Consider the following 26,851-nt stretch of genomic DNA (forward strand, 5'->3'; position numbering starts at 1 on the left):
CTTTTTCCATAGGCTTTAGGGGAAAATTCTTCCTTGCCTTTCTCCTAGCTTTTGGTGGCTCTTGTCATTCTTTGGCATGTGGCAGCATAAGTCTAATGTCTGCCTCTGTCTTCACATTGCCTTCTTTGTGTATCTCTCTGTGTCTAGATAGCCTCCTCCATTCTCTTATAATGACCCCAGTTATTAGGTTTAGGGTCCATCCAAAATCCAGAGTGTTTTCTTGTTGAGATCTTTAACTAATTACATCCATAAACACTTCGCTTCCAACTAGGTCACATTCTGCAGTCTATGTGTACCTGAGTTTTAGGAGATACTCTTCAACTCACTATACTGGTTTTAATAATAGATTACATACATTGAAGAGAGATTAAAAATGTTGGAGAATAGGCAAAAGAATATCCAAAATAAAGCATAAGCAGGCAAAAAATAAAAAAAGGGAAAAAAATCGAAATTAGGGCAAGAAATATAGATGAGAACCTCTAACATAGGTTTTGCTTTTGTTTTTGTTTTGTTCTGTTTTGGGTTTTTTGTGAGGTTTTTTTTTTTTTGAGTCTCAGAAGGGAAGGAGAGGGAAAACAGGGCACAAAAAATACTTGAAAAGACAATGGTTCACATTATGCTAAAACTGGTGAAAGATGTCAATGCACAGATATAAGAGACGTGATAAAGGCCAATGAAGTATTTCTTTTAGAAGTCTACATCTAGAAACATCATAGGAAAACTGTAGAAAATCAAAGACAAAGAGAACAGTATAAAAGCAGTTAAAGGAAAAATGACTGATAATCCTCAAAGGCAAAACAATTAAATTGACAGTTGACTCCTTAGTAGAAACACTAAAAATGGGTGAAGGTTGTCAAAAGGTACAGATTTCCAGTTACATGATGATTCCGTTCTGGGGATTAATGTACAGCATAGTGACTATAGTTAATAATACTGTGTTTTTTATATATATTTATATATACATATATATATATATTTGAAAGTTGTTAAGAGAGTAGATCTTAAAATTCTCATAACAAAAGAAATTGTAACTAAACAAGGTGACAGTTGTTAACTAAAGTTATTGTGGTAATCATTTTTCAATATACATATGTATCAAATAATTATTTTGTACACCTTAAACTAATGTAATGTTATATGACAATTTTATCTGATAAAACTTGGAAAAGAAGAAATAACAAACAAAATGAAAACAGTGAAGTATGATCAGTGTACTGCAAGGAAAATAAGAAAATAACAGAAAACTTAGATTTCTAGACCTAGTGGAAATATCCTTTAAAAATGAAAATGAAATGAAGACATTTTCAGATAAATAAAAACCAAGAGAATTCATCATCAGCAGTTCTAGTTAGTATTAGACCTATTTCTTTAGTAAGAAAATACCAATGAGGGCTATGCAGACTGAAGGAAAAATTATCCCAGACGGAAATTCAGAAATGTAAGAAGGGATAAAGAGCAAGACTCTTGGTAAGTGTGCAGATAAATAAAAATACCGACTATATAAAAGGACAACAAAGTTCTTTGCAATGTATAGAGACATTAAAATTTGATAGATCAAGAATCTGTGCTATAATCTCTAGAATAACCACTGAAAGAATGATAAAGGTATATATAACTCCCAAAGAGATAAAAGGAAAACAATACACTAAGGAGAAATAATAAGTCCAAAACATCTAGTGAATGGGTTACATAATAGAATAAATACACCTGAAGAACAAATTAGTGAACTGAATATAGGTCATAAAGGCAGATAGATCAGGGAGGGGGAAAAAGTTGGAGAGAATAGAAAAACAGTTAAATACATGAGGGTGCCTGGGGGCTCAGTAGTTTGAGGATCTGAATCTTGGTTTTGGCTCAGGTCATGATCTCCAGGCTGTGAGATTGGACTCAGCGCTCAATGCAGTATCTACTTGAGATTCTCCCTCTCCCCCTGCCCCTTCTTTCTTGCATGCACATGCATGCAATCTCTCTCTTAAATAAGTAAATGAGTCTTTAAAAAAAAAAAACCAAACAAACTAAATACATGAAAGACAAGAGTGTAAGTTTAATAGGTTTCCAGTGATGAAAGAAAGGATAAATGCTAGGGAAGAGATCTTTCAAGAAGTAATGACAGTTTTCTAGAATTAAATACAGATATAATCTTTATATTGAAAGAATACCAAACAGAATATATAATAAGAACACAATGGACAAAAATCCCTCACCTAAAAACATTGGAATGAAATAAAGTAACATTAAAGAAACTTTGAGAAGATGTAAGCAGATTACTCGTGAAGTAATAAAAGTCAGACTATATCAAATTCCTATACTGGTAATACTAGATGCAAAAAGACAGCAGGATAATGTGTTTAAAGTTTTGAGGGAAAAACACTGAACCTTGTTTTAGCTAAATTATCATTTATATATAAAAATGAGTCAAGATATCCACAGGCATATCAGGGACTCTGAATAATCATCACACAAGATCCTCTCTGAATGTACTCAGCAAGAAATGAATGAAGACTTTTTGTTGTTGTTGTTGTCTAAGCAATGATCAATGTGTTCAATGTATTCTGAAACTAAAATTCTAAAAGATTCCAACATCATGGTTGGGCAGAAGGGGATAAACCAGAGGGTGGTCAGGGAAAATGTGACAGTTACTTTATTTTGTTGATAAAAAGACATAAAAGAAATAGACATTGGGATAAGTTTTTAAAATTCATAAATGTACCATGGTGATATAAGATGTTAATATTAGGGGGAAGCTGGGTGAAGAGTACATAGGAATTCTCCATACTATATTTGCAACTCTTCTATAAATCTCAATCATTTAAAAACAAAACTATTGAAGAAAAAAATACAAAAAAATAGATGACAGAAACAAGTCTAAAAATAACTCTAAGTTTAAAATTTTAAAATAAACTTCAAAAGACAGAGAACTGTTAACTGAATTTTAAGATATTAAAATTCAGTAATATGTTAATATGTTTTCTACAAGCACACCTGTCCAAAGGAAAAAAAAAAGGAATATGAAAATGTTGAAGATGAAAGATAAAAAAAATACCAGGCAAATATAAGCAACAACAGCAAAAGCTAAAGGAGTGATTGTAAAACAAGACAAAACAGACAATAAGGAAAAAAATCATAAGTGACAAAAAGAAAAATATTTACTGGTGAAAGCAACAAGATATCACTGTATGAACATATATCCAGCTAAGAGTTGTGCATTAAAATATATAAAGCAACAAGTGACAGAATTATAGGAAGACATAAATGAATCAGCAGTTATCATTGAAGATTTTAATAAATTCCTCTATGAAATGGATACATCAAACAAATAACACACTTAACCAAACAGTTTGGAGAAGAATATTACAGAATATGCATTAATTTATTTTTTAGTTTTTAAAACTAGCCACCACCTATGCCCAGTGCGGAGCCCAAGGTGGGGCTCAAACACACAACTGTGAGATCAAGAAATGAACCACAATCAAAGTTGAATGCTCAACTGACTGAGACAACCAGGGCCCCAAGAATATACATTATTTTAAAGCATAAATGGAAAAATCACAAAAGATATCTTTATCAAGCTACAAGGTAAATTTCAATATGTTCAGAAAAACAATATCACACGATTATATTCTCTAAATAGAATGTATTAAAATGGTAGTTGGGAATATTCCATGTTCGGGAACTAAAACCCTACACTGATGAATGGGGTGTGGCTTAAAATTTCTTGGCTAAAAAAAGAATAGCACTAAAGCTTTATATGTTAACAGTTTTGAGCAAATTTTAACAAAGTTTAAAAATGATTCAACTCAAGTAGCTATATAGAGAGTCATAATAGATATTCAAAGAAATGAAAATAAAGGAAATACTGGAGCAGAAATCAAAGAGAGAACAATAAAAACAATATTAAAGATGAACCAAAAGCTGGTACTTTGGAAAGCCTAATAAGATAACAAGATAACAAAATCAACACATATTAGAGTAAAAAGGAGAAAATAAGCTAAATTTAACAGATATTTAAAAAGGAAAATTACAAGTTACAGTTGACCCTTGAACCATGTGAGAGTTAGATATGTCCAGCCTGACCCACTACAGTCAAAATTCTGTATTTATCTTTTGACTCCCTAAAAATTTAACTACTAATACCCTACTCTTGACTGGAAGCCTTATGGATAACAAAAACAATCAATTAATTAATTTTTTAATTAATTTTAATTAATTAAATTAATTAATTAATTAAATTAATTAAATTAATTAATATTTTAATTTAATTTTTTAATAATTAATTAATTTAATTAATTAATTAAATAAATTAATTAAATTAATTAATATTTTACTGGATTTATAAACAAAAAATCTGCTCATAGGTGGGCCCATTCAGTTCAAACTCATGTTGTTCAAGGATCAAATGCATATCCTCATAAATGTGAAGATGTAGACAAAAAAGATGTATTTCTGAAAACAAATGAAAGTTAAAATAGCATAAGATGAAGCAGAACACTTAATTAGATGAATCATCATATTTAAAAAGATGAATAATCATTAAAGGGATTGAAAAAGTAATTTAGAAATCTTTACTATTTCTAAAAAGTCTTAGTCCAAACAGCCCTGTGAGTTCTTCCAAAGAACAGATTTACTCATATTATACATATTGTTTTAAAAAAAAGAAAGTGAAATGTGCCTATTCACTTTAAGATATAAAATAACCTTGATAACTAAATTGATTAAAGATATTCTAAGAAGAGAAAATTATAGGCTAATTTCACTTCAGAACATAGACGGAAAACCTCTAAATAAAATGTTGGCTAGAAAATCCAACATTGTACTGAAAAAGAACATACAATTTACAGTTGGCGTCTATCCTAGAACGTAGGGATGAGTTAATGTTAGAAAACCTATGAGTGTAATTCACTCCGTGAATGGACTAAAAGATGAAAAATCCTGGATTTAGGTACATCTTACTAGGTACAGAAACATATAATAAAGCTCAAAACCTATGTAGGATTTAAAAAAAAATACACATGACTCTTAGGAGACTAGAAATAGAAGGAAACTTTAGTTAATGAAAGCTGACTCCCCAAAACTGATCATAAACCTCATACCTAATGGAGAAACTCAAGATGCTTTTCCTTTGAGACGAGATTAGTTGTCATCCCTTCTGTTCCATGTATTTTTGGAGAGCCTAAGCAATGCAGTAAGATAAGACAGAAATAAGAGGTATAGGGATAGAAGAAAATGCATAAAAATATAATTTTCTTGATAATATAATTATCTACATAAAAACAGATGGATCAGCAGACCAACTATCAATAGAAAAAGGTTCAGCAAGGCTGGCAGAGTAAAAAAAAATCGGTATGCAAATATTAATATCATTTTTCTACCCCAAAAACAACCAACTGGAAAATATTTTAGTAAATAAAATAGCATTAAACTATAAAGATTTGGAAGTTGATATAGCAAAGAATGCTCAAGATCTTTATAGAGAAACTAAAGACATTCTTAAATGACATAAAAACAGACTTAATCTCCAAAGCCATGCAATTCCAATTAAAACTCTATAGGGCCTTAAGGGAGTCAGCAAAGGTATTCCAAAACTGATACAGAAAAACGAAGGTCTACAAAGACTAATTTCAAAGTAAGCAGCAAATTCGGCAGGAATTCTGTAATTAAGACATTATTCAATTCGGTGATAAAAACACAAGGTGACACTGTTGAAGAAACAAAGAGAACAGTTGACAGATTGGAGAATCCAAAATATATCCCTGTGTATGTAAAAATTTGATAGCTGAAAAAGGTGGCATCAGAAATTAATATGGAATAATGATTTAGTAGATGGTACAGAAAAAACTAGCTCATTACACAGAAAATATAATGTTTGATTCTTATCTCAAATCATGCACTAAAGCTCCATTAAGAGAACTAAATGTAAAGGAAGAAATTATAAAACTATAAAAGAGCATTTTTGTGATACTCGTGTAAGAAAGGACTTAAGATTCAAAAAAGTATGGTTGATTGGGGGAGGAGGGATGGATAGATGCAACATCAGAATGAAAGATTTCTATTCAGTGAAGGAAACCAGAGACAGAGCTTCAGAGTATATTTGCAAGTCTAAAATAAAACAGATAAGGAGTTAATATCTAGATTATACAGTGGTGTCCAAAGTCATTAAAAAATAGGAAGCCAGGGGCGCCTGGGTGGCTCAGTGGGTTAAAGCCTCTGCCTTCGGCTCAGGTCATGATCCCGGGGTTCTGGGATTGAGCCTTACATCGGGCTCTCTGCTCAGCAGGGAGCCTGCTTCATCCTCTCTCTGCCTGCCTCTTGGCCTACTTGTGAGCTCTGTCAAATAAATAAATAAAATCTTAAAAAAAAAAATAGGAAGCCAATAACTGATTGTGAAGAGTAAATAGTCCATAGAAAGGAAAACCTGAATGGCTAATAAATGTATGAAGAGATGTTTAAGCTTATTAATAATTACAAAAATGTAAGTTAAAATCAAGAAAATTTTTTTAAAAGATTTTATTTATTTATTTGATAGATAGGGATCACAAGTAGGCAGAGAGGCAGGCAGAGAGAGAGGAGGAAGCAGGCTCCCTGCTGAGCAGAGAGTCTGATGCGGGGCTTGATTCCAGGACCCTGAGATCATGACCTGAGCTGAAGGCAGAGGCTTTAACCCACTGAGCCACCCAGGTGCCCCTAAAATCAAGAAATTTTTAAAATGTCATTTTAGAAAGTCAGATATTATCAAGGGCTGTCAAGGAGAGAAGATAACCAGAACTCTTATGCATTACTGGTTAGAACATAAACAGTGCAGCCATTTTGATGAATAATCCAGCAATACCTGGCAAAATTAAGCATTAAGTCCAAAGACCCTGCATTTCCAGAAATACACCTCAGAGTAATTTTTGCACAAGTCCGTAATGAGATAGGTATAAAATATTCATCATAGAATTATCTACGTAGTAAGGATTTGGAAGGAATACAGATGTCTATCACTGGAGAAATGAGTAGGTAAATTGTGACATATGCATGAGATAGAAGAGACAAAACAGGAGTGATGAACTAGATTTGAAAATAACATAGATAAAAGAGAATGAAATTTATATCACTTATGGAAATTAAAAATAGAAATGCAAATTATTTTTAAGATATATGCATATATAAATACATGGAAAGTAGACTGAAAAGACATGATAGTGTACCATATGCCAAGGATTAGGATTTTCTCAATTCTGAATACTTGAGGTTAAGAAGGCGTATTGAACTAAATAAAGTGGGAGTTCAGAGATGATAAGTGAGAGGGTCTCAATTCAAGGCCAACTGAAGAATGCAGATCCCCTGTTCCTCAGATCTGTCAACTTTACCATACTCCTCTCTGCTAAGCAGCAGCAAAAGACATCTTTAAGATGTCAGCCTCTGTCCTAGAGTTCAGGTATTTTATCCTCAGAAGTAGAATCCTACTTGTCAATTGTTTCCTGATTTTTATTTATTAAAATAAAAAAAAAATAGGCTCAGTGCCCAGTGTGGGTCTTGAACTCATCATCCTGAGATCAAGAGTTGCATGCTATACCAGCTGAGTCAGGCAGGTACCCCACTGATTTTTAATTGTGGAAAATGACTACCATAATTCTGAGATATGATAATCTGTAAATTAAATTATTCTACTTGCTTTATGAGCATTCAAGTATATAAGCAAATGTGTACTTTCAGATAAAATAATTTCTAGGTAAGGGATATTGTTGTTCCACTGACTATTTGAGATTACTCAAATACCAAACCCTTAATTGTCACAGTGTTGTTTACATTTGAACAAGTTCTTTGGAGACAAATCCAAACATTTCAAGAATTCATGATTTTGGTGACATTAACATCCAGCTATACTGATATACCAAAATATAATGAAAGTTGATAAACTGAAAGGGCTTTGCTTACATGTATTATGAATCCATTCATCATAAACACTAGAAAGGTTTGACAATTTTTGTAGGGACATAAAAATGTTAAGTGAAGCCATGGACTTGAGACAATTTCATAGTTAATATGTGTCAAAGACAAAATTTAAAATTAAATGCTTATGTAGTGTTGGAAAGGGGAAATGGGTTTTAAACCTCTTATAAGAGACATTTTGTAAGAAGTCTACTTGTTCTTTTAAAAATTTCCCAAGTTCTCCTGCTTCACATTCAGGAGATATAAAACACAGACTTTTTAAAAACCTTCAATTTACAAGAAGTAAAGGACAGTGACTGTTTAAAGAAGTTCCTCACAGTTCCTCCAGAAGAGCTGGAACCTACCTGTCACACATTAGCCACTCCAAAGACCATTTTGATAAATCCTAAGGCCTTCTCACCCCTTATCATATTTAACCTCTCAGCAACATTCCCTGTTGATCATTGTTTTAAAATACCTAGCTTCTGTGATACTACTATTTTCAAGTTTGTAGTCCACTCTGGTGTCTTTGGCTCGCTCTGCCTCTTCTGCCAAAATTAGGCTTTCCTAGTTTTCCCATTTTATTTAATGATAGACCTGTCTACCAGTTGCTCAGTAAGAAACCTAGGAACCGTGTTCTCTTTCTTACAAATCCTCAAGCCCAGTGCATAAGCAAGTATTGTTGGCCTATCCTGATCCTGTGCACTTCTTTCCAAATCCTAATCTAAAAGCCTCTATTACCTATCGTAGACTTCTGCAATGGGCTCTTATTTCTGTCTGATCTCACGATTATCTCATATAATCATTTCTCCACACAATAGCGAGAATTATTTTTTAAAATATTTTATCAGAATTTAAATTTCCAATGGTTTCCCATCATCTTTAGAATAAAATCTCAGTTCATTATTGAAAAACATAAGGCTATCCATAATCTAGTCCCTGACCACCTCTGCCATCTGAACATCATACTCTATCTTGCCTGAATTGGATATACCCATTCCACCTCAGATGGACTTAACATCTGACTGGACTACTCTTTCCTTATCTCCTTTTCGTCATTCATGTGTGACGTCAACTTTCACATACTCAGAGGTGCCTCTCCCACCTTCATTTATTGTGTAGAATTTTTCTCTATGAAAAATTATCTTGTTTATCTGCCTCTTCCTGTGGCACTAAGCTCTTTTAGCACAGGGATAATTTGTGTCTTATGGTATTCTTTAGCTTTAGGACATAGCAGACAGTCCCTAGGACTTAGCAGGCATACAGTAAATACCTGTTAAATAAAAATAAAGGGGTTAGAGAAAATCTGTTTCTTTTAGTATTCTAGCACTTTTAGATTTCTTTCCTAATTGCCTCTTGGTGATGAAGACAACAATAATGAGAAGGGGGAAAGACCAAGTTTTAAATATTAATCTTACCCTGCCAAATCAATTCAATCCTACCCTATAAAGCACATCAGTCTGTAGTCTATGTTTGTTCACAACAAGTCACTTTTGGCAGGTCCAAGGTAGGTAACCCTTCTTTAGTTCAAGTGCAGTAACCTACAGTGAATTAATTACAATACAACAAAATTTAAAATAGGTTTCTACAGGCACACCTGGGTGGCTTAGTTGGTTAAACATCTATCTTCAGCTCAGGTCATGATCCAGAGTCCCAGGATGGAGCACCGCATAATGGTCTCCATTTAGCAGGCAGTCTGCTTCTCCCTCTGCTCCTTCCCTTTCTCATGCTCTCTCTCTCTAATAAATAAACAAAATCTTAAAAAAATAAGCTTTTGGAAAGAAAACTATAAACCTCCATTCATTACTCTAAAAATTACCATAAACATTTTTTTTTAAAGTAGGCTGCACTCTGGGCGGGGATTTGAACTCAAGACCTTGAGATCAAGACCTGAGCTGAGATCAAGTGTCAGCCTCCTAACCAACTGAGCCACTGAAGCACCCTGGGACCATAAAACTATTAAGTAAATAAAAATACAACTCAGGATATTTGATGTATATATTGCTTAGGTAGTTCCTTCCTGGGCTAATTCTATCAACATACCAACTGCCACTACTGTTTGAAATGTAGCCAAGGGGCGCCTGAATGGCTCAGTTGGTTAAGCATTTGCCTTCTGCTCAGGTCATGATCCCAGGGGCCTGGGATTGAGCACCGCTTCCGGCTCCCTGCTTAGTGAAGAGCTTGCTTCTCCCTCTCTCTGCCTTTCTCCCTGCTTGTACTCTCTCTTGCTGTGTCAAATAAATAAATCTTAAAAAAAAAAAAAAAAAAAGGAGCCAAAATAGAAGTACTCGATCTGCCTCCTTTCGTCCTACTCCCATAACTTAGAAGGCCAAAGGACATTGGTTTTATAGATTTACATTGGAACCTCGGCCATAAGGCTTAGCCTGGAAGTTCTTTTGACTTTCAAAAACTGATTTTGTTACAGTGTTTTGAGATTAGGGTTTGTCCATTCCACTAGGTTAAAAGTTACACCTGAGACCATTATTTTTTGGATACATTATAAATTCACAAATGTTCTCTTAGATGCTGCAGCCCTAAAGGGTTCATTTTAAAGCACCATGGCAAGGATTTGGGAGAGTACATTTTTCCTCCACTTCCTTCCTTGGCCTAATTTCCTGCTTAGAAATGTTTAATTTTACACTGAAGGAGTAATTCCCAAAACACTTGTTTGCAACATGAATTGTTTAAGGATAGATCATTAAACAGGGTTCAGGAGAGGTCAACTCCTCTATGAATGCTTCAAAGAACAAGAAGGTAATCTTAAAAGTGGAAAGTATTTAAACCCTGAATTTCAAACAAAGTGAGCATGATTTTCAGAGAAATATTCTTAAGACATTTAAAAGCAATTTCAGAGAAGTACACATTATTTAATTACTCAATCAAATACACACAGTGTAATGTTTGAAGCCACTGTGTTTTGTGCTGAGACTAGTATTTACACAGTAAATACTTAAAGAGGCAGAATATGTAACTTTTATTACCAATGAAGGTGTACTTCCAGTCAAAAATCTTTTGAGTACGTAAGTCTTAAAGCATCTTGTGACTCATCCTGCACATAGTCTCAGTATTAACTTGTGGGACTTCTAATTACAGGTAGACATCCTCTGCCACACTTCTAGTAACCTGTTTTCTTACACCTGCTTCCTCCTCTCTGCCTGCCTCTCTGCCTACTTGTGATCTGTCAAATAAATAAAATCTTAAAAAAAAAAATTCTGTATTCCTACTTACATATACACTCACATGTGTAAGTGTACACACACACACACAGACACACACACACACACTAATGCTGGCCAGCCATTAATGTGAAAATCATGACCAAGGTTTAAATTTAAAAAACTTGGCCAAGAGGAAATAAAGATGACCCCAGTAGAAAAGTAAGTATCTAAGAAATGTTTCTTTTCTTGCCTCTCACAGGGTTTTAAGGTATAGTTGGCATCTACCTTTGGATGCCATATGATTTGACAGCATTCTTAATTATTCCAGCAGGTTTATAAAATAACATAACTCTAAAGAAGCAAAAATTTAGAGAACCACACATTGGTTTCTTTTGGGACATTACCTAAGTTAAGTAAGTCTTCTCAAGGATCAAAAGCAAGTTAAGTGATACTGAATTTTAACTTTTTGAGAAATATTCAGAATCAGTGATTTAGATTAGATGTTTTGTGGTGCTTAGCTTCATAAAACTTAAATACTCCAAAGGACATTACCATTCTATAACTTACCTTGAAATTCCAAAAGTGAAAACTTTTCAAATCTCATTGAATGATTAAAAGAGAAATAAACATCATTGGTTAATCCATTCTATTAAGGGCACATGCTAGCTAAAAGATACAGAAAAATCTAATAATCTTAAATTAATAGATCCTGATATACTTGCATTCAAAAAGTTAAGAATCTCTGATGTCTACATTAAGGAAGTTCTTATAAATGATTCCTACTTGTAATTGTATCAAAATATAAGATGCTCTTGTTGTATGTGTAGGGAGAAATCTAATACAAACACAAGTAAAATCTCCAAAAAAATGAAAGTTTTGATTTTGGTCACGCAAATGAAGACCAAAGTCCTTGAGTTTCAAGTTCTGAGACCCAACACCCAGTGTCTTATTCTAAGTACTTGGATAATATTCACTAACACTTTCAAACAAAATAGCTAAAAGTCAATTCCTTCTGTATTTTGTTGAAGTATCTCAGTTCAAAAGGATATTTTATAAATCCCATATAAAGAATGAAACTCCTAGCTTCACTAGTTTTTTAAAGCACAAGTTTCAATTTAAAGACCTGCATCGAATGAAAATTTTTCAGGTTTATTTAAATATAAATAATAATTAAAATATTTTAAAAACAGGATGTTGTTTAAAAGGAGCCTTAGTAAATAAATAAAAGTAGTTATCTCTGAGTCCCTTAAAAAAGTTAAGAGGGAATCTACTAGGCAAGTACATTTTTATCCTATGGACTAAGCTGACCATTGTTCCTTACCAACATAATCTGCTTCATATACTTATTAGATAACCTCACCCCACCACACTCCACCCGAAAGGAACGTTTACTTACCATTGTTTACTGAATAATTATAAAGACTACTGATTAAAAAAGAAAATTAAAAAAAAATTCTACCATCATAGATATTTTAATTATCAAGAGCTGTTTTCCAGTCTCTGACAAACCATTATCTCACAAGGTAATGAAAAAGTACTAGAGGCCCCCCAGTGTAGCCCATTTAAAACAAGCTTCACTAAAACTATACCCCAATGTGACATCAGATCCTCCGTAGTCTTGAAGGACACATTATCAATCTTTAGTTAAAGGGATTCATGTAATGAAAACAATTCTTAGTACCTACATAAACATCTCATCTTAAAAAAAATAAAGTTATGTTAGAGGCGCCTGGCTGAATCAATTGGCAGAGCATGCAAATCTTGATCTCAAGTCATGATTTCTAGCTCCACACCGGGCACAGAGATTACTTAAAACATACAAACAAACAAAAACAACTTAAGAGCTGGAATGAGTAGTGGAAATCCAGCTTACAGCAGATATTTATCTATTACCCTCAACCGAACAGCAGTCGAATTTGCTGTGGAGTGAGTGTTTCCAGGTTTGGGGTAGAAGAGAACGGAGATAAACACATCACAATATGATGTAAAGTATTTGTTACTGTAGTTTTCACAGAAGGAAAGATTTAATCAGTAATTCAAAATGCTAAGAATTTGCCAATTAACTTTTTACTTCCCTTAAATTTAGTTATATTTCGAAATGCAATCTCAAAAAAACATTTCAACTCTATAAGATGCACAGGAACACAGAACATGTTTAATGGGAAAAAGTAAAAATAGCTTTAAGTTAATCAGACTGTTAAGATGTATCAAAAACCTATGTCCTAAAATAAATGTGGCAAATAACTATAAAAAAAGAACTTATATTTAGGAAATATTTAAACAAAACCTATACGATACATACAATTACATTAAAGATTATGGTATAACTTTGGATATTGTTATATGCTTAGCCCAGTTTCCCAAAGAGTAAGTGCATGCTTTCCCTCTAGAAACTGGAAGATGCACTATTGCCATGGGGCAAAGAAATCACAGGGGAACTGGACATTGTAAAGGGTGGGATGTAAAGGTTAAATCACATCCTTCAAATCCTTTAAATTCTAATTCCATCAACTCTGAGTTAAGCAGGGCCTTTCCCCACAGTTATGACATGCATACATATTTGAATACAGGCACAGAAACTTGTCATTTTTATTTGGGTAACAAAGGGTCTCCAAATTATATTGAAAAATAAGTCCTAATTATTATCACTCCTGTAAAAAAAAATTTAGCACATTTTTCACAAATGATTTATGTAAAAAGAGAAGAAAATACACATAATTTTATAATATCTTAAACTTTTTTATTCCCTACCAGAGACATTTTGTCTTCCGTTTTCTTTCAGTTTTCTACAATTTCCAAGTTGCACCTGTATTTAATACTGCTTTAATCTGCTAAAGACATTAACTGATTGCTTTCCTAAATCTAAGGATTATATAGTTTTAGTATAAATATATATCACATATTTTCGTAAAATTTTGACAAAACCGAATAAGCATGCCTTGTTTTAAGTCCATGCTCCTTCCACTGTTTATAAAATCTGATTTAATGATCAAAAATTCTTGGTTGTCATTCTTCAGTTACAACAGTCTTCCTTCTGAACTGCCACTCACTTCTTTTTACATAATGACAAGCAATAGAAAAACCAAAAATTATCTTAATCTTAGTTCTTCCTTTTGACACTATAAAATAATGTGATTTTTTTTTTTTAAATGAAACAAATACATCCCAAACTCAATACATTCAAATGAGCTATGCCTCCTTTTAGGTGGTCACCTTGGAAGGCCATAGTTCATTATCCTAACTATGCTACCACTGCTCAAAATACCTTTCAAACTCTTTTGGGATTGCCTTCAAAGCTAGCTGCATCCTTTCTACTATTACCTCAAAGATAGATTAATTTTTGGAAACTGTCCAAAGTCATTTGGTGCCAAGTGATGGTAACCATAAAAAAAAAAAATCAAGCCTGATAATACTTTTTGTTTTCTTAATGTGAGTCATAAACTTAATAGTATGTATGACTTAAATTAGCTCTGAATGCAATTCTAAAAGAGTAAAACCCAAGAGGTTTTGAGCAATGGTAGACTGCTGGAATTAGGAAATAATTTTCCAGCATGATCACTATACAGGGTAACATTCATTTAGCTGTCTATGTTCTGGCATATTTGTTTAAAGTGAACATTCTGAGAGTTAGAATTTATTTTTAAAAAGGAATATCATTCTTAGAAAAAAAAAAAAGAATTTTATTCCTTTAAAGCATCACTGTCAAAGTAAGTACTATGCAAGTGTTTTGTTAGAAACTAGTTCTCCTTACTTTATCAATAAAGACTACTTTAAAAAACCTGAAAGCAAATAACCAACTTACTTGCTCCCAGGCTTTTTAAAATCATTAACTGAAGAAAAAATAATTTGAAATTTCTAAGGTACTAAAAAACAAAACAAAAACCCCAAATGTAATAAAAACACATCAAGAACCAAACTACAATTTCTGAGCTGCACTGTTTATTTTGCTGCTTGAAACCTAAGTGACAGTATGCCACTATAATTATGGGGTTTCATCTAAACCTTTACTACACTGCAGGTACAGAAATATACGGACACATTTTTGGAGAATTGACATTTTGCAAAATGCAGCAAACATTTTAATTTATACATGAGAAAAGGAAGTGTTCAAAAGGGTATGCATTTCAAGTTATTGCAGGTTATTTGTGAGAGAATTTCTGCAGGTAAAACATGTTTAAATTTAACCAACAGTAACATGTCAGTGTATTTAAAATCATGACAAAAATCTTCTCTCTGGTCATGTTGCCCATGACAAATTACTATGATGTTGTATGTTTAGGGCAAGATGTCAATACAGCATAAATCCCATGGCATTTTGGTTTTCTTCTGGAGATTAAAGCTGTTTTTCTTGGGATAAATGCAGCAGCAAAACACAAACCAGTTGATCAAAAAAAGCACTTCTGCCATAACTCCAATAATTTTCAGGACACATCAACCGACAGTAGTTTTGCCATTCCCAGTTCTTTTAAGGATTACATCTCTGCACTGTTGCATTAAGTACGTCTGTGAAAGCTTGTTCTCTGTTAAGCCAGTTTACTGACTACAGCCTGGTTGAGAGAATTTAGTTGGTTGGTCCATTTATCTAGTGCAGTATATCGGGCACCACCCCTCTTCTGATGATCCAATTCAAGGAGTTGGTTGACTTGATCAATTCTGCCATGAATAGTGCTGGAAATAAATAAAAGACATGTCTACAAACCATTTTCACTGACTGTAATTTTTAGACTAATGTTTCATAAAATATGTACAATGTCAACAAATGCAAAAGAAGGAACTGCTACCTCTACTAAATGACCTAATTCAGGATTACTTATTTCATTCACTGCCTTACTAAAACTCTACACAGAAACTGGATTTCTGTGTAGAAAAAAGCCACCTTTTATCAATTTCACTAAAAGAATTACTAGGCAGAGACTTACCTGATTAATCAAGAGCAAATGTAAGCTTGTGAAGCTTTGAATACCATACTGCTTTTAAGAAACATGTAATTTCATGGGGCACCTGGGTGGCTCAGTGGGTTAAAGCCTTTGCCTTCGGCTCAGGTCATGATCCCAGGGTCCTGGGATCAAGCCCCACATCAGGCTCTCTGCTCAGCAGGGAGCCTGCTTCTCCCTCTCTCTCTGCCTGCCTGCCTACTTGTGATTTCTGTCTGTCAAATAAATAAATAAAAATCTTAAAAAAAAAAAAAAGAAACATGTAATTTCAGAACTATTACATACCATACCTTATACTTTAAGAACAGAAAAAAAAAACCAACCCACTATTCATTAAATAATTCTCTAGCTAGATATGGGACACATAAAAAATGAGAAATCTTTCTGAAAACCATTTACAACTTTTTCAGAGATCAAGGGCTTAATACGCTCTCTCATCCACAAAAAGCCACCACGCATACATATATATCTCTTTTAATAAAAAATTATAGCCAAAGGGTGCTTTTTGTGAACAATCAAGAATTCCACTGCTACCTCTGCTCCCAGTATTTCAAATGTTATGGTCCTAAACATTTTATGGTAAGAAACAGCTAAGTACTTACTTATCCAATATGCACTGCACCAGCAAGCTCTCCACATCAGCTACATCTATGTTTAACTCCTAAGACAAAAGACTTATTATAATTCTAGTAATTAATTTCTTTAAGTACTTTATGATAAGGAATAATTATTCTGATTTTAAATTCATTCCCACAACTTAAAGGAAATTTAGTGTAAAGAAATTTAAGACAAATTTCATTATCACCTCAAAATATTTCTGAGAACACAGGTCTGACCAAATTTAACTTTGTAATCTTTAAAGTATATTCTTACCACAATTTTATTGTGGTTGGGTTAACACTACATCAATTACATATTTTACCCACTATCTGTCTTCTACAATGTTCTTTGAGGCTGAAGGAATCTTTAAAAAGAAATGTAATGGTTCCTTATTTCTCTTTACTGTTCATTTACTCCAAGAAAACACAGAATAATTTACGTTAAAAGGAAGGCCCTAAGCTATGCTGTATTTTGCAAATGCAGTATCAAATGTTATCAAAAATAATTTTTAAATACACTGCATTTATAACTACAAATTTAGTATTAAGATCCATGAATATAAGTACCTTAGAAATAAAAGGAATATGTATTCTTGTGTAAGGCTTAATTAATTTTATGAGCACTTGTGTTCTGATGTTTCGCAAAAGCTCTGAAAGAAAAGACAAAAATGAAAATAAATTTAATAGTTTGTATATCTGCACGAAACATTATGTACTTCAAATCACATTAATTAATTATATCAATTATTTTCTCAAAGTCTTTCTGCCTGGCAAGGACATAATGCATTTGGGGTTTTTTTTGGTTTAAGCAAGCTCTATGCCCAGCATGGGGCTTGAAGTCCTCACCTCAAGATCAAGAGTAACATGCTCTACTGACTGAGCCAATCATGTGCCCCAGACATAAGGTATTTGGAGCTAAAAAATATTTGGGTCCAACAGACGCACAGTAAGATTAGAGGCTGACTTTCCCATAATTTTTCTTGTTCCCACCTCCCTGATTTTGCTTATGTTGTGATGCTACCTAAAATATCCTCTTTGCCTTTTCAATAAGACTCCACACTGCTCATCTCTCCTTTATAGTTAACATCTTTCAGGAAGCTCTGATTCATGCCAGTCAAGTCCCTTATTTTATGTTCTCTCAAAATCTACAGTATTATATTTTATACAATGATCGTGCAATTTTCTCCCATTTCTTCACAGACAAGCGCCTTAAAAAAAAAACAACAAAAAACTAGACTGGAGTTCATGCACAAGGCTTCTAAAAATTTCTATGTCCACCAAGTGTAGTACCACTCTAGCTTCATACAAGAACTTTTAAAATGTCTGCTGAATGAAAGAGAAAGGAAGGTGGGGAAAAAAGAACATTACTTCCAAAGTATTCTTCGGATTTTCCTGATGCATCTGGAATTTAAGTATTTGAATGAGTTGTTCCAAATGTTCATTTAAAAACCCTCAAATAGCTCCATAACAGGTGGGAACACTGGAGGTACAAAAGAGGCCCCAGAACAAGGAATGATTTTTGTCTCTGTTAATCCAACAGAACTTATTAAAAAATCTCATACACTTACTGGTACATTAGCCACCCTTCAAAGTAATGCATCTCTGCATCATCTATAGCAGACTATTTTTAAAGTTTTTGTTACTTGTCCAAAATCCTAAAAATGAACTTTGAACCTAAGTATTAGTAATAAACATGCAACAATATCTAAATTAGAATAAAAAGGACAGACAGCCACCTTAAATGAATTGCACATCATGTAAGAATTTGATTATGCTAAATAGCAAGAAACTGGTAGATGATTTCTTTAAAACAGCTTTATAACTTTAAATAATATCCTATTCCATGACCGCATTTAGAAACATTTCTATACTCGGCAATACACAGAGGAAAACTGGTTTAATTCCATGCCGCTCCCTTAAGAAACACTGATTGACAGTGGCAAAGAAGGTAATTGAATTCAGTTAGCAGAAAGAATATACCTTCAATGTGTTCCCTAATGAAAGGATCATCCATGATGTTGCTGTGATTTGTTTTCAGAATCTTTTCAAATTCAGTGATGTCATTATTCTGATAGGCACTAAAAGGAAAAGTACAAAACTTGTCAAACACTAAGAAGTCATGTATTAACTCAGATATACCAAAAGCCTAATTTTTTTGCAATAATCTAAATTACGTTATAGTTTTTTATATGCAATAATCTAAATTACATTACAGTTTGTCATAGAAATCAGGAGTTATATACACACATCCTTCTGCAAATAAAATTAATTTCTTTTTAAATGTTTTTCGTTTTATAAAGATTAAATAAATCTTCTTTTGGGGGTCAAATATTATATTTATATATATTCATTAAAATCTCAAAATCTTAACACTGCTAAAAACTTACAAATTTAAAAACTGTTTAATGCTTGATACTTTCAAGTTAAATTGTGCATTTATCATTTAATCCCTAAGAAATCAGGTTTCATACATACTACTGTATGGAGGAGTTTGGCCTTGTCTCTGAAATAAGATATTACATTCTCTCTGAAGATTATCCAGAAATGCAGCTTCCTAATTTTTATCTTCTAGAAAGCTACCAGCAATTGCCAGAACTCTGCAAAGGGAACATTTGATTCTAAATTTTCTCTAGCCTTAAAAATCCCACTGAGTTATATAGCAGAAATATCAGTGGCAGGTAGTTAGTGCCAAATGGGACACACACACACAAAGGAGAATGTGATGGACACTGCTGCAGAAGGCCAAAGGCTGATTTATGTTCATAATTCTCTCAGGTGTCTAGTATCTGCTCTTAAAATAACTCTGTAGGACACTATGGGGATTGCTAAAGGTGCTGAGAAGGAAGAAGCCAACCTTCTGGATATGGCACCACTGTCTGCTTTATATGTAAGACATATCATCAGCCATTCTGCACGCCCTCTGCTGTGCTTCCATCTGTTGGGTCGCAATGTAACTTCATGTTAGGGGCAGGTGATTCAAGTGCTTCAACAGGAATTATTTTCCTCTAGTCTGCTGGCAACTGACTAGGAAGATAAAATTAGGAAGCATTACTTTTTCACCTACCCCAAATACATTATTGCAAAATATACTATAGGAGGATATATTCAAGTAGTGAAACACTTGCACATGTGTATATTTTAACCAAGAGACATTCTTCCACTATTTAAGTGACTTAAAAAAATATATACAAAAATGTGGGACAACATAAGCTACTTGCTTGGGTCGAAATTTACCATTAAAATAAATTGAGTTCCAATACAGAGGTTTCAGTAGAGTAAACTGTATGATATAGCAAATATATAAGTATAAATATTACCACTTAAATTTCTGATAAATCAGCCCTTTAGTCCATTTTAATGTATTTAACCAATTTAATTTAGATGAAATATTAATGTCTAGTGCAAAACTCTGCCTCAATTTTTAAGAGTTTTAAAAGTTTAGTTGTTGCTTAACAATTTAACTTCATAAACATTTTTCTTAAGTTTTACGAAGTGAATCTCTAACCAAATAATCTTTTAGTTAATGTGGCCAAATGCTGAGGAATAAGAAATCTCCTTTCATAACTAAAATCTATTTAATTCAACAAATTGAGAATAAAGAAGTAAACAATAAAAGAATATGGTATTTTTTTTAAAAGTAGGCTCCATACCCAGCATGGAACCCAACATGAGGCTTGAATTCAACCCTGAGATCAAGACCTGAGCCGTAATCAAGAATTGGACCTTTAACCAAATGAACCACCTAGGCGCCCCAAAGAAATTGATTTTTTAATGTTGCAGTTCAGAGTTCTTATCTCCTATCTATTCCTATTCCCCTTGAAATAAAATCATTCTTATTTTTTACAGCTAAAATTAAAGTTTCCTTAAACCAACCTAGTAATTTGTAAAATCTATAGCCAGATAAAAACAAAATAAATGAAGACATTTTACATAGGAACTCAAACAATATCATGTAATAAGCTATTTGCTCCAAGTATATAAAATTTATATATGGGTGACTCATAATTTATAGTCTAACAGTACATTTAAATCATAAAAGACTACTAAAAGAATGTTTTATCACTTCCAGTATCCATATACATATGCAAAAACCCCACCCTACTCTATGTCCCTAATATTCTTCCTGCTTTGGTAGACTTGGCAGCACAATTTAAAACAAAAGACTTGAAAAAACCTATGCTCCATTTATTCCCAGCCCAGAGGAAAATTTTTCTGGCTCACTGATTTCTTTTGCAAAAGTAGGCCTTTTTTTCTAGGCTTTTCGCTTTATTTTCTGTACCTTATTTAGTATTAATTGATCATAGCAGGTTTTTCAGTTGCTAACCATCATACCACAGAAGTCATCAATAAATCCTTGGGTTTCTTACCAGTATGACCCCTCTGCTCCTCACCTCAGAAAATTATCTGAGGTAAACTTTTTTTAAATAATTTTTTAAATCTTGTTAATTGAGAAAATATGTGAGTAAAGACACTGTCTTATTGAAAATTTTTGATTTGTATGGACCAATTCATAATTTCATTTTGGATTAAGAGAGGTAGAGACAGCAAACACTGTGAAATTGTTTTAAGATATCTACCATCAGTCTTCTACTGAAAAACAGCGCACACACAAACATGTAGATAATAAAAAAAAGCAGCCAATACTATACTACATAAATCAATACTATAAAATCTTGGAATTAACAGAAAAAGAATAAATGACTTAAAAAAATAAAAATTTCAAACTGTGGAATATTTCAAACCAAAATACAAAAGAGTAAATTTGGTGTATTAACTGAATTCTCAAAATTTCTCTCCCTCTTTCCCCTCTAATTCATTGCTTTAAGGAAATTTACCTTAACCGAAATATAAAATCTTACCTTACTAAATTCGTCATTGCTAGGATTTCTGGGTCATTTTTGTATGGTTTGGCCTAAGGGAAAAAAAAAGAAAAATTAACTATGCTATATGTACAAAGAAAGAATAACATTTATTTCCAGAAAAGACAGGTGACAGAAATGAACAATTAGAACACACACATACCTCCTGTGAGTCAAATGGATTTATTCCCGATTTCATTAGCATATTTGCTAACACCAAATATTTTAAGCAAGTGGTTCGTCTTGGACTTCCCGATTCATCATAATTCTTGAAGGCTTCAAAAAAATCAGTGTGTGCCTTTTCAAATTCACCTTCTCTCAAGTGCATTTTACCACCACATTCTATAAGAATAAAAACAGGATAAAAGGGCATTTGCAGTTCTATAGTATGATTGAGCACTTTATAAAAATCAAATGAAAACTATGATAGTGGCTTTCCAGTCTTTTAATTCCATAGACTGAATTGTACTAGCCCCAAGTTACTCACTTTAATTTTTTTTTTTTTTTTGGTAGGTGGGGGTAGGGGTAGAAAGGGAGAGAGAGAAAATCTCAAGCAGGCTCCACTCTCAGCATGGAGCCGGATGTAGGGCTTGATCTCACAACCTTGTGATCATGTGTTCATGACCTGAGTCGAAATCAAGAGTCAGATGCTTAATCAACTAAGTCACACAGGTGCCCCAGTACTCTAATTCCAAAAAGCAAGTCCTTCATTATAAACATCAAACAAGCATTTGCAAATCTTTATTCTTAGCTGACGTAGAAAATAATTTTATGTATATCACTACAATTCAAGAACGGAACTTTTTCCCCCCTCTCCCAACCACCCCCAAGTCTTGAGAATAGAACATCTGATGGTAAATTTTCTACTGAAGTAGTTCACTGATGTAACATTTTACAAGACAAAAAATTCAATTTCTAATTCTAATTTCTTTCCAAGACTACATCATTTCATTGATTTTACTACTTTGACATTTATTTTCACTAAAACAGAAAAAGCCTTCGGAGTCATTCAGTCATATCCAGTGACACCCTGGTATCTTCCTGTGACAGTGCCCACCCTTCTCCAAACGAAACTTGCCTCTGATGACTCCCATGATCAGTGGATGAGGGATGGCGGACTTGATGTGAAGTGACTGCTCATAGAGAGCTTTAAGTTTTTTGTTATTCTTCTGTGCTGTGTACATTTGAATTTCCAAAGCGTATATTTCTAATAACTGTGTACCTTTTTTCAGGTCATCCTCTCCATCATCAGTCTAAGGAAGCAAATAATGAACTTTAGTTAAAATAGAACTCAGTTAACCTAGTAATTTTTATTTGAGTTAGCCTGAGATCCTTATGTTTATAATACTAATTCTGTGTGAACACAAACTACAAATTTTAATTAAGATCTAGAACATTAGGAACACTACCTTTAACAACCAAAAAGGAATGGGCACATCCTTTGTACTTTCTAGTCATTCAATAAGGAAAAAATGACCAGAAGTATTTTTTAATGTATAAAATGTTATAATGTTTGTTTCTACCTAAGAGATTCTTTATGGTCTTCCCCAAATCTTCACAACCACTTTATATCCACTGATTTGATCAAAAAGCACTTCCAAGTGCCTTCCTAATGCCAGGCACTAGGTCTAACATGGAGAAATACACAGTTAAATAAGCTAATGTTCCTGGCCCCCAAAAGTTCATAATCTGGAAGATTAATCTGTAAACAGATAAATTACAATAATGATTCTATTTGAAGTGCCCAGAAGAATGGAAGAGAAAGTGACTAACTCTGCTGATGGATGTCAAAGGAGTAACAAAGGTGGTAACATTTAGTTCAACTTTGAAAAATAATCCAAAAGCCCACAAAATACATGCCATGAAAAATAGCATATAGGTAACAGGCAGATAATCATAAATATCAAGCCCTTATACAAAGCCAAAATTTATTATTATTTGTTCTTCCAAAAGAATTCTATTTAGTCATTAAATGAAAATACATGCAGGTGATTAGAACACTTTCCTGATCAACTTTTTTCCCATTCAAAGAAATGACATATACAATTAAAATAGTATATAGCATAGGAATAGGTTTAAAAACATTTAAAACAGTATTTCCACATAAATTTTAAACTAAAATGTAATAACTTATTGATCAAGACAAAAAAGGAAACACAAAATTATAACCGCAGTTAAAGTTATAGAGGTGCACTATCCCCATCATGTGGCCATTCAAATTTAAATTAAGTAAAATTAAAAACTCAAACACATTTCAACTGCCTGATGACATGTAGCTGGTGCTATCATATTAGTGCAGACACAGAATATTTCCAGTTTCTAGCATCATATGAAGTCCTAACGGACAGTACTGTTACAGAAGATTCATATACTATGAACCAGATATGAAATATCTTTATTACACACCTCTAATGTTCTTTCCGATTTTACATGGTCTACAACTAAATATGAAAGGCTTATTCCTAATAAGTATTAATGACTAGCCTATTTGTTTATGGATACCTGTGCCTCACTCCACAAAAATAATAATTAAATAAGAAGAAATGTAATACTCAGAAAAAATTAGCTTCTTGGTGTCTTTTTTGCCAAATTTTATTTTGGGGATGAATCCTGAACAAAAACATCCCTAAGTAAAAGTTTCAAATATAATTTTTTTCTTATACTTTTTTTATTATGAAGAAATATTAAGAAAAAGTAAGAGAATGCTACCTGGCAAGACTGATGTAACTGGCGTAAAATTTTTTGAAGCTTTCCATATTCTTCTCGTTCTAAATATAATTTCCCAAGCTGTAAAAGAACATACTTATTAAAATTAAAAGATTTCAACAGGAAAAGGCATGAATTTTTAGGACAGTTTATTAAGGACGCCCTCCCATTCTTCAAAAAAAAAAAAAAAGGTAATTGTAATTGTTACCTTTGTGTTTGTCTTAAACCACAGTCTATCATTCTTAGCATCTTTCAAAGCTTCCAGTGTTGTTTCATAGAATTCCTGCAGTAAATCCATCTGACATAAAAAATCAGAATTCTATAATTGTAAACAGCAAATTTGTACCTGTTAATAAAGTTAATTTGAACAAACTAAAAGTGCATCTTTGAACTTTAATACACATAAGATACCCTATCTGTTTCTGAATGTGTCAGTCTATAATTTAATAAAACCTTTGCAAAACAGAGACCAAGTTTACAAAAAGTGCCAAGATCTGTTTTTATGTGAGTTTTTAGAAAGTAAAACCCAGAAAGAACCCAATGCTCTAATATTATGATTTGTCCTTCCCAATCTAATAACTCTTTTTATATTGATGGAAATGAATGACATACACTTTGAACTAGTTGTGCTGTTATTAATAGCGTGTATCTTATTCACTCAACTCTCATTTGGTACCTATGTGGCAAACACTAGGCAAGCAGCTAAAGAAACAAAGAATAAGCTTCCCTCAAAAATTCTTCTACAAATGTAATTAATCAAGTAACCAAACTACACAGCTCTTAAGTTACTGGTAAACTGCGGAGTTATGTAGAGGGTAAAGTCCAGCACAATTTTAGCTGTGTCTAAACACCATCAATTCACCAATCTAAGTGTGACATTTTTTCATGGAAATCATTGTTTTGCATTGTGATAAGTTCCCTTACCTACCTTCTTCCCCCCACACGGGGCTCTGCCTTTGTTTGAATACCTGATTCTCTCGGTCTCTATTTAACAGAATCAAGAGCTAAGAGGGCCATGACAACAGGAAAGTTTAATACTTTCAGAAACGGCTGCCTATCTATTCATGACTGCTGATGGCATACTGAATGAGTACCGCCCACCTGATATCTATTCTTACTTTCAAAGACAAACAGCATACATGTAAGAGCACAAAGCAAAACACAATCTTGAAGTTTGAAATTAATCCCCCCCCCACCAGCATCTGGCATGACAGTTATAAATAGTGTACCAAAAATGTTTTGATGACACTTGTTTGTAAAACTCAGAATATATTTCCCCATATAAGAAAAGCCCCCCAATATGTAACAACTCTATAGTGCCATTACTTACTAATGTTTCAACAAAACATATACAGTTGACCCTTGAATAACATGTTTGAACTGTGTGGGTCCACTTATATGTGGATTTTTTCTGGTAAGTACTGTACAGTACTATAAATGTATTTTCTCCATAACATTTTCTTTTCTCTAGTTTATTATAAGAATACAGTAAACACATTACATACAAAATATGTTAATCAATTGTTTATGTTATAGGTAAAGCTTCTGGTCAACAGCAGGCTATCAGTAGTTAAGTTTTTGAGGAGTCAGTAGTTATACCACAGATTTTCAACTGCACAGCAGGGGGGCAAAGGAGAAGGGCTACCACTAACCCCCATGTTGTTCAAGGGTCAGTTTTAAGTTTATTTTTTTCTCTATTTCCTTTACATGTATTTTAGAAAGAAAGTTTATTTTTTTCTCTATTTCCTTTACATGTATTTTAGATAGAAAGAGTAAAAGTAATAAACTACCTCAAGAAATAAAAATGACATCTAGGAGAAAATACAGAATGAGATTCTGAGATGAACATTGTTTATAATGAACATGAAAAGTATTAAACATTTTAAGAAATCCTAAATGACATGGAGAATAAATGACAGAGAGTACTTCTTATGCTAAAATATCATGGTGTTTAAGAAAGTTATGTTGCTTAAAAGAATATGAACAGCAATCCAATTAAAAATTATCTTAGCAATACAGTAAAATCATTGTTTTTCTTAATAACCAAAATCTAGAATAACAAAAGCACTATCCTTCCCAAGCTTCATTGTAGTTTCTTCATCATTAGCCCTTTCTTTTACCATCCAACAACTACCCATTCCTTGTAAAAGCATTTACTAAAACACCTACTGAGTAATGCCAATTACTAATATGAGTACAGGGTCTCCTCTCAAGGATCTTTTTTTTTTTTTTTAAAGAATTTATTTATTTATTTGGCAGAGAGAGATCACAAGTAGACAGAGAGAGAGAGAGGAGGAAGCAGGCTCCCTGCCGAGCAGAGAGCCCGATGAGGGGCTTGATCCCAGGACCCTGAGATCACGACCCGAGCCGAAGGCAGAGGCCCAACCCACCGAGCCACCCAGGTGCCCCCTCTCAAGGATCTTTTAATCAAATCTACACAAATCTAACTGAAGTGATGATGGAGTTTATTGGAACGAACTATGATAGTAACTATATGGGAGTTTAAACCTGTTAAAGTTGTGTGCAGATTATGTACCTCAAGATAGTTTTGAAGAGACTTAGCTAGTTACTGCCTTTTAATATTATATGATTAGTACTATAATTAAGAAAACAGTATTTATTATTTTTAAAGCACATTAATGCCCGGTGTAACTGTTTTAACTAGAAATCTCTAGACCTAATTA

General features: G+C 33.1%; 1 protein-coding gene across 2 annotated transcripts in view; it reads right to left on the reverse strand.

Moving 5' to 3' along the window:
- Positions 1 to 12,530: 12,530 nt before the first annotated feature.
- Positions 12,531 to 26,851, reverse strand: part of COPS2 (COP9 signalosome subunit 2) — a 31,143-nt gene continuing 16,822 nt past the window's right edge. The window contains exons 5-13 of one of the 2 annotated variants that reach the window (XM_080808523.1): positions 24,376 to 24,465; positions 24,171 to 24,248; positions 22,540 to 22,714; positions 21,625 to 21,803; positions 21,462 to 21,514; positions 18,583 to 18,680; positions 17,170 to 17,252; positions 16,606 to 16,664; positions 12,531 to 15,737 (exon numbers count right to left, since the gene is read on the reverse strand). In XM_080808523.1, the coding sequence (XP_080664649.1) occupies positions 15,593 to 15,737; positions 16,606 to 16,664; positions 17,170 to 17,252; positions 18,583 to 18,680; positions 21,462 to 21,514; positions 21,625 to 21,803; positions 22,540 to 22,714; positions 24,171 to 24,248; positions 24,376 to 24,465 (960 nt within the window). In that variant the 3' untranslated portion in view covers positions 12,531 to 15,592. Of the gene's footprint in view, positions 15,738 to 16,605; positions 16,665 to 17,169; positions 17,253 to 18,582; positions 18,681 to 21,461; positions 21,515 to 21,624; positions 21,804 to 22,539; positions 22,715 to 24,170; positions 24,249 to 24,375; positions 24,487 to 26,851 lie in introns of both variants that reach the window. The other variant, XM_080808522.1, reaches the window with a different exon arrangement.

This window comes from Martes martes, assembly GCF_963455335.1.
Source record: "Martes martes genome assembly, chromosome: 7".
Taxonomy (NCBI): domain Eukaryota; kingdom Metazoa; phylum Chordata; class Mammalia; order Carnivora; family Mustelidae; genus Martes; species Martes martes.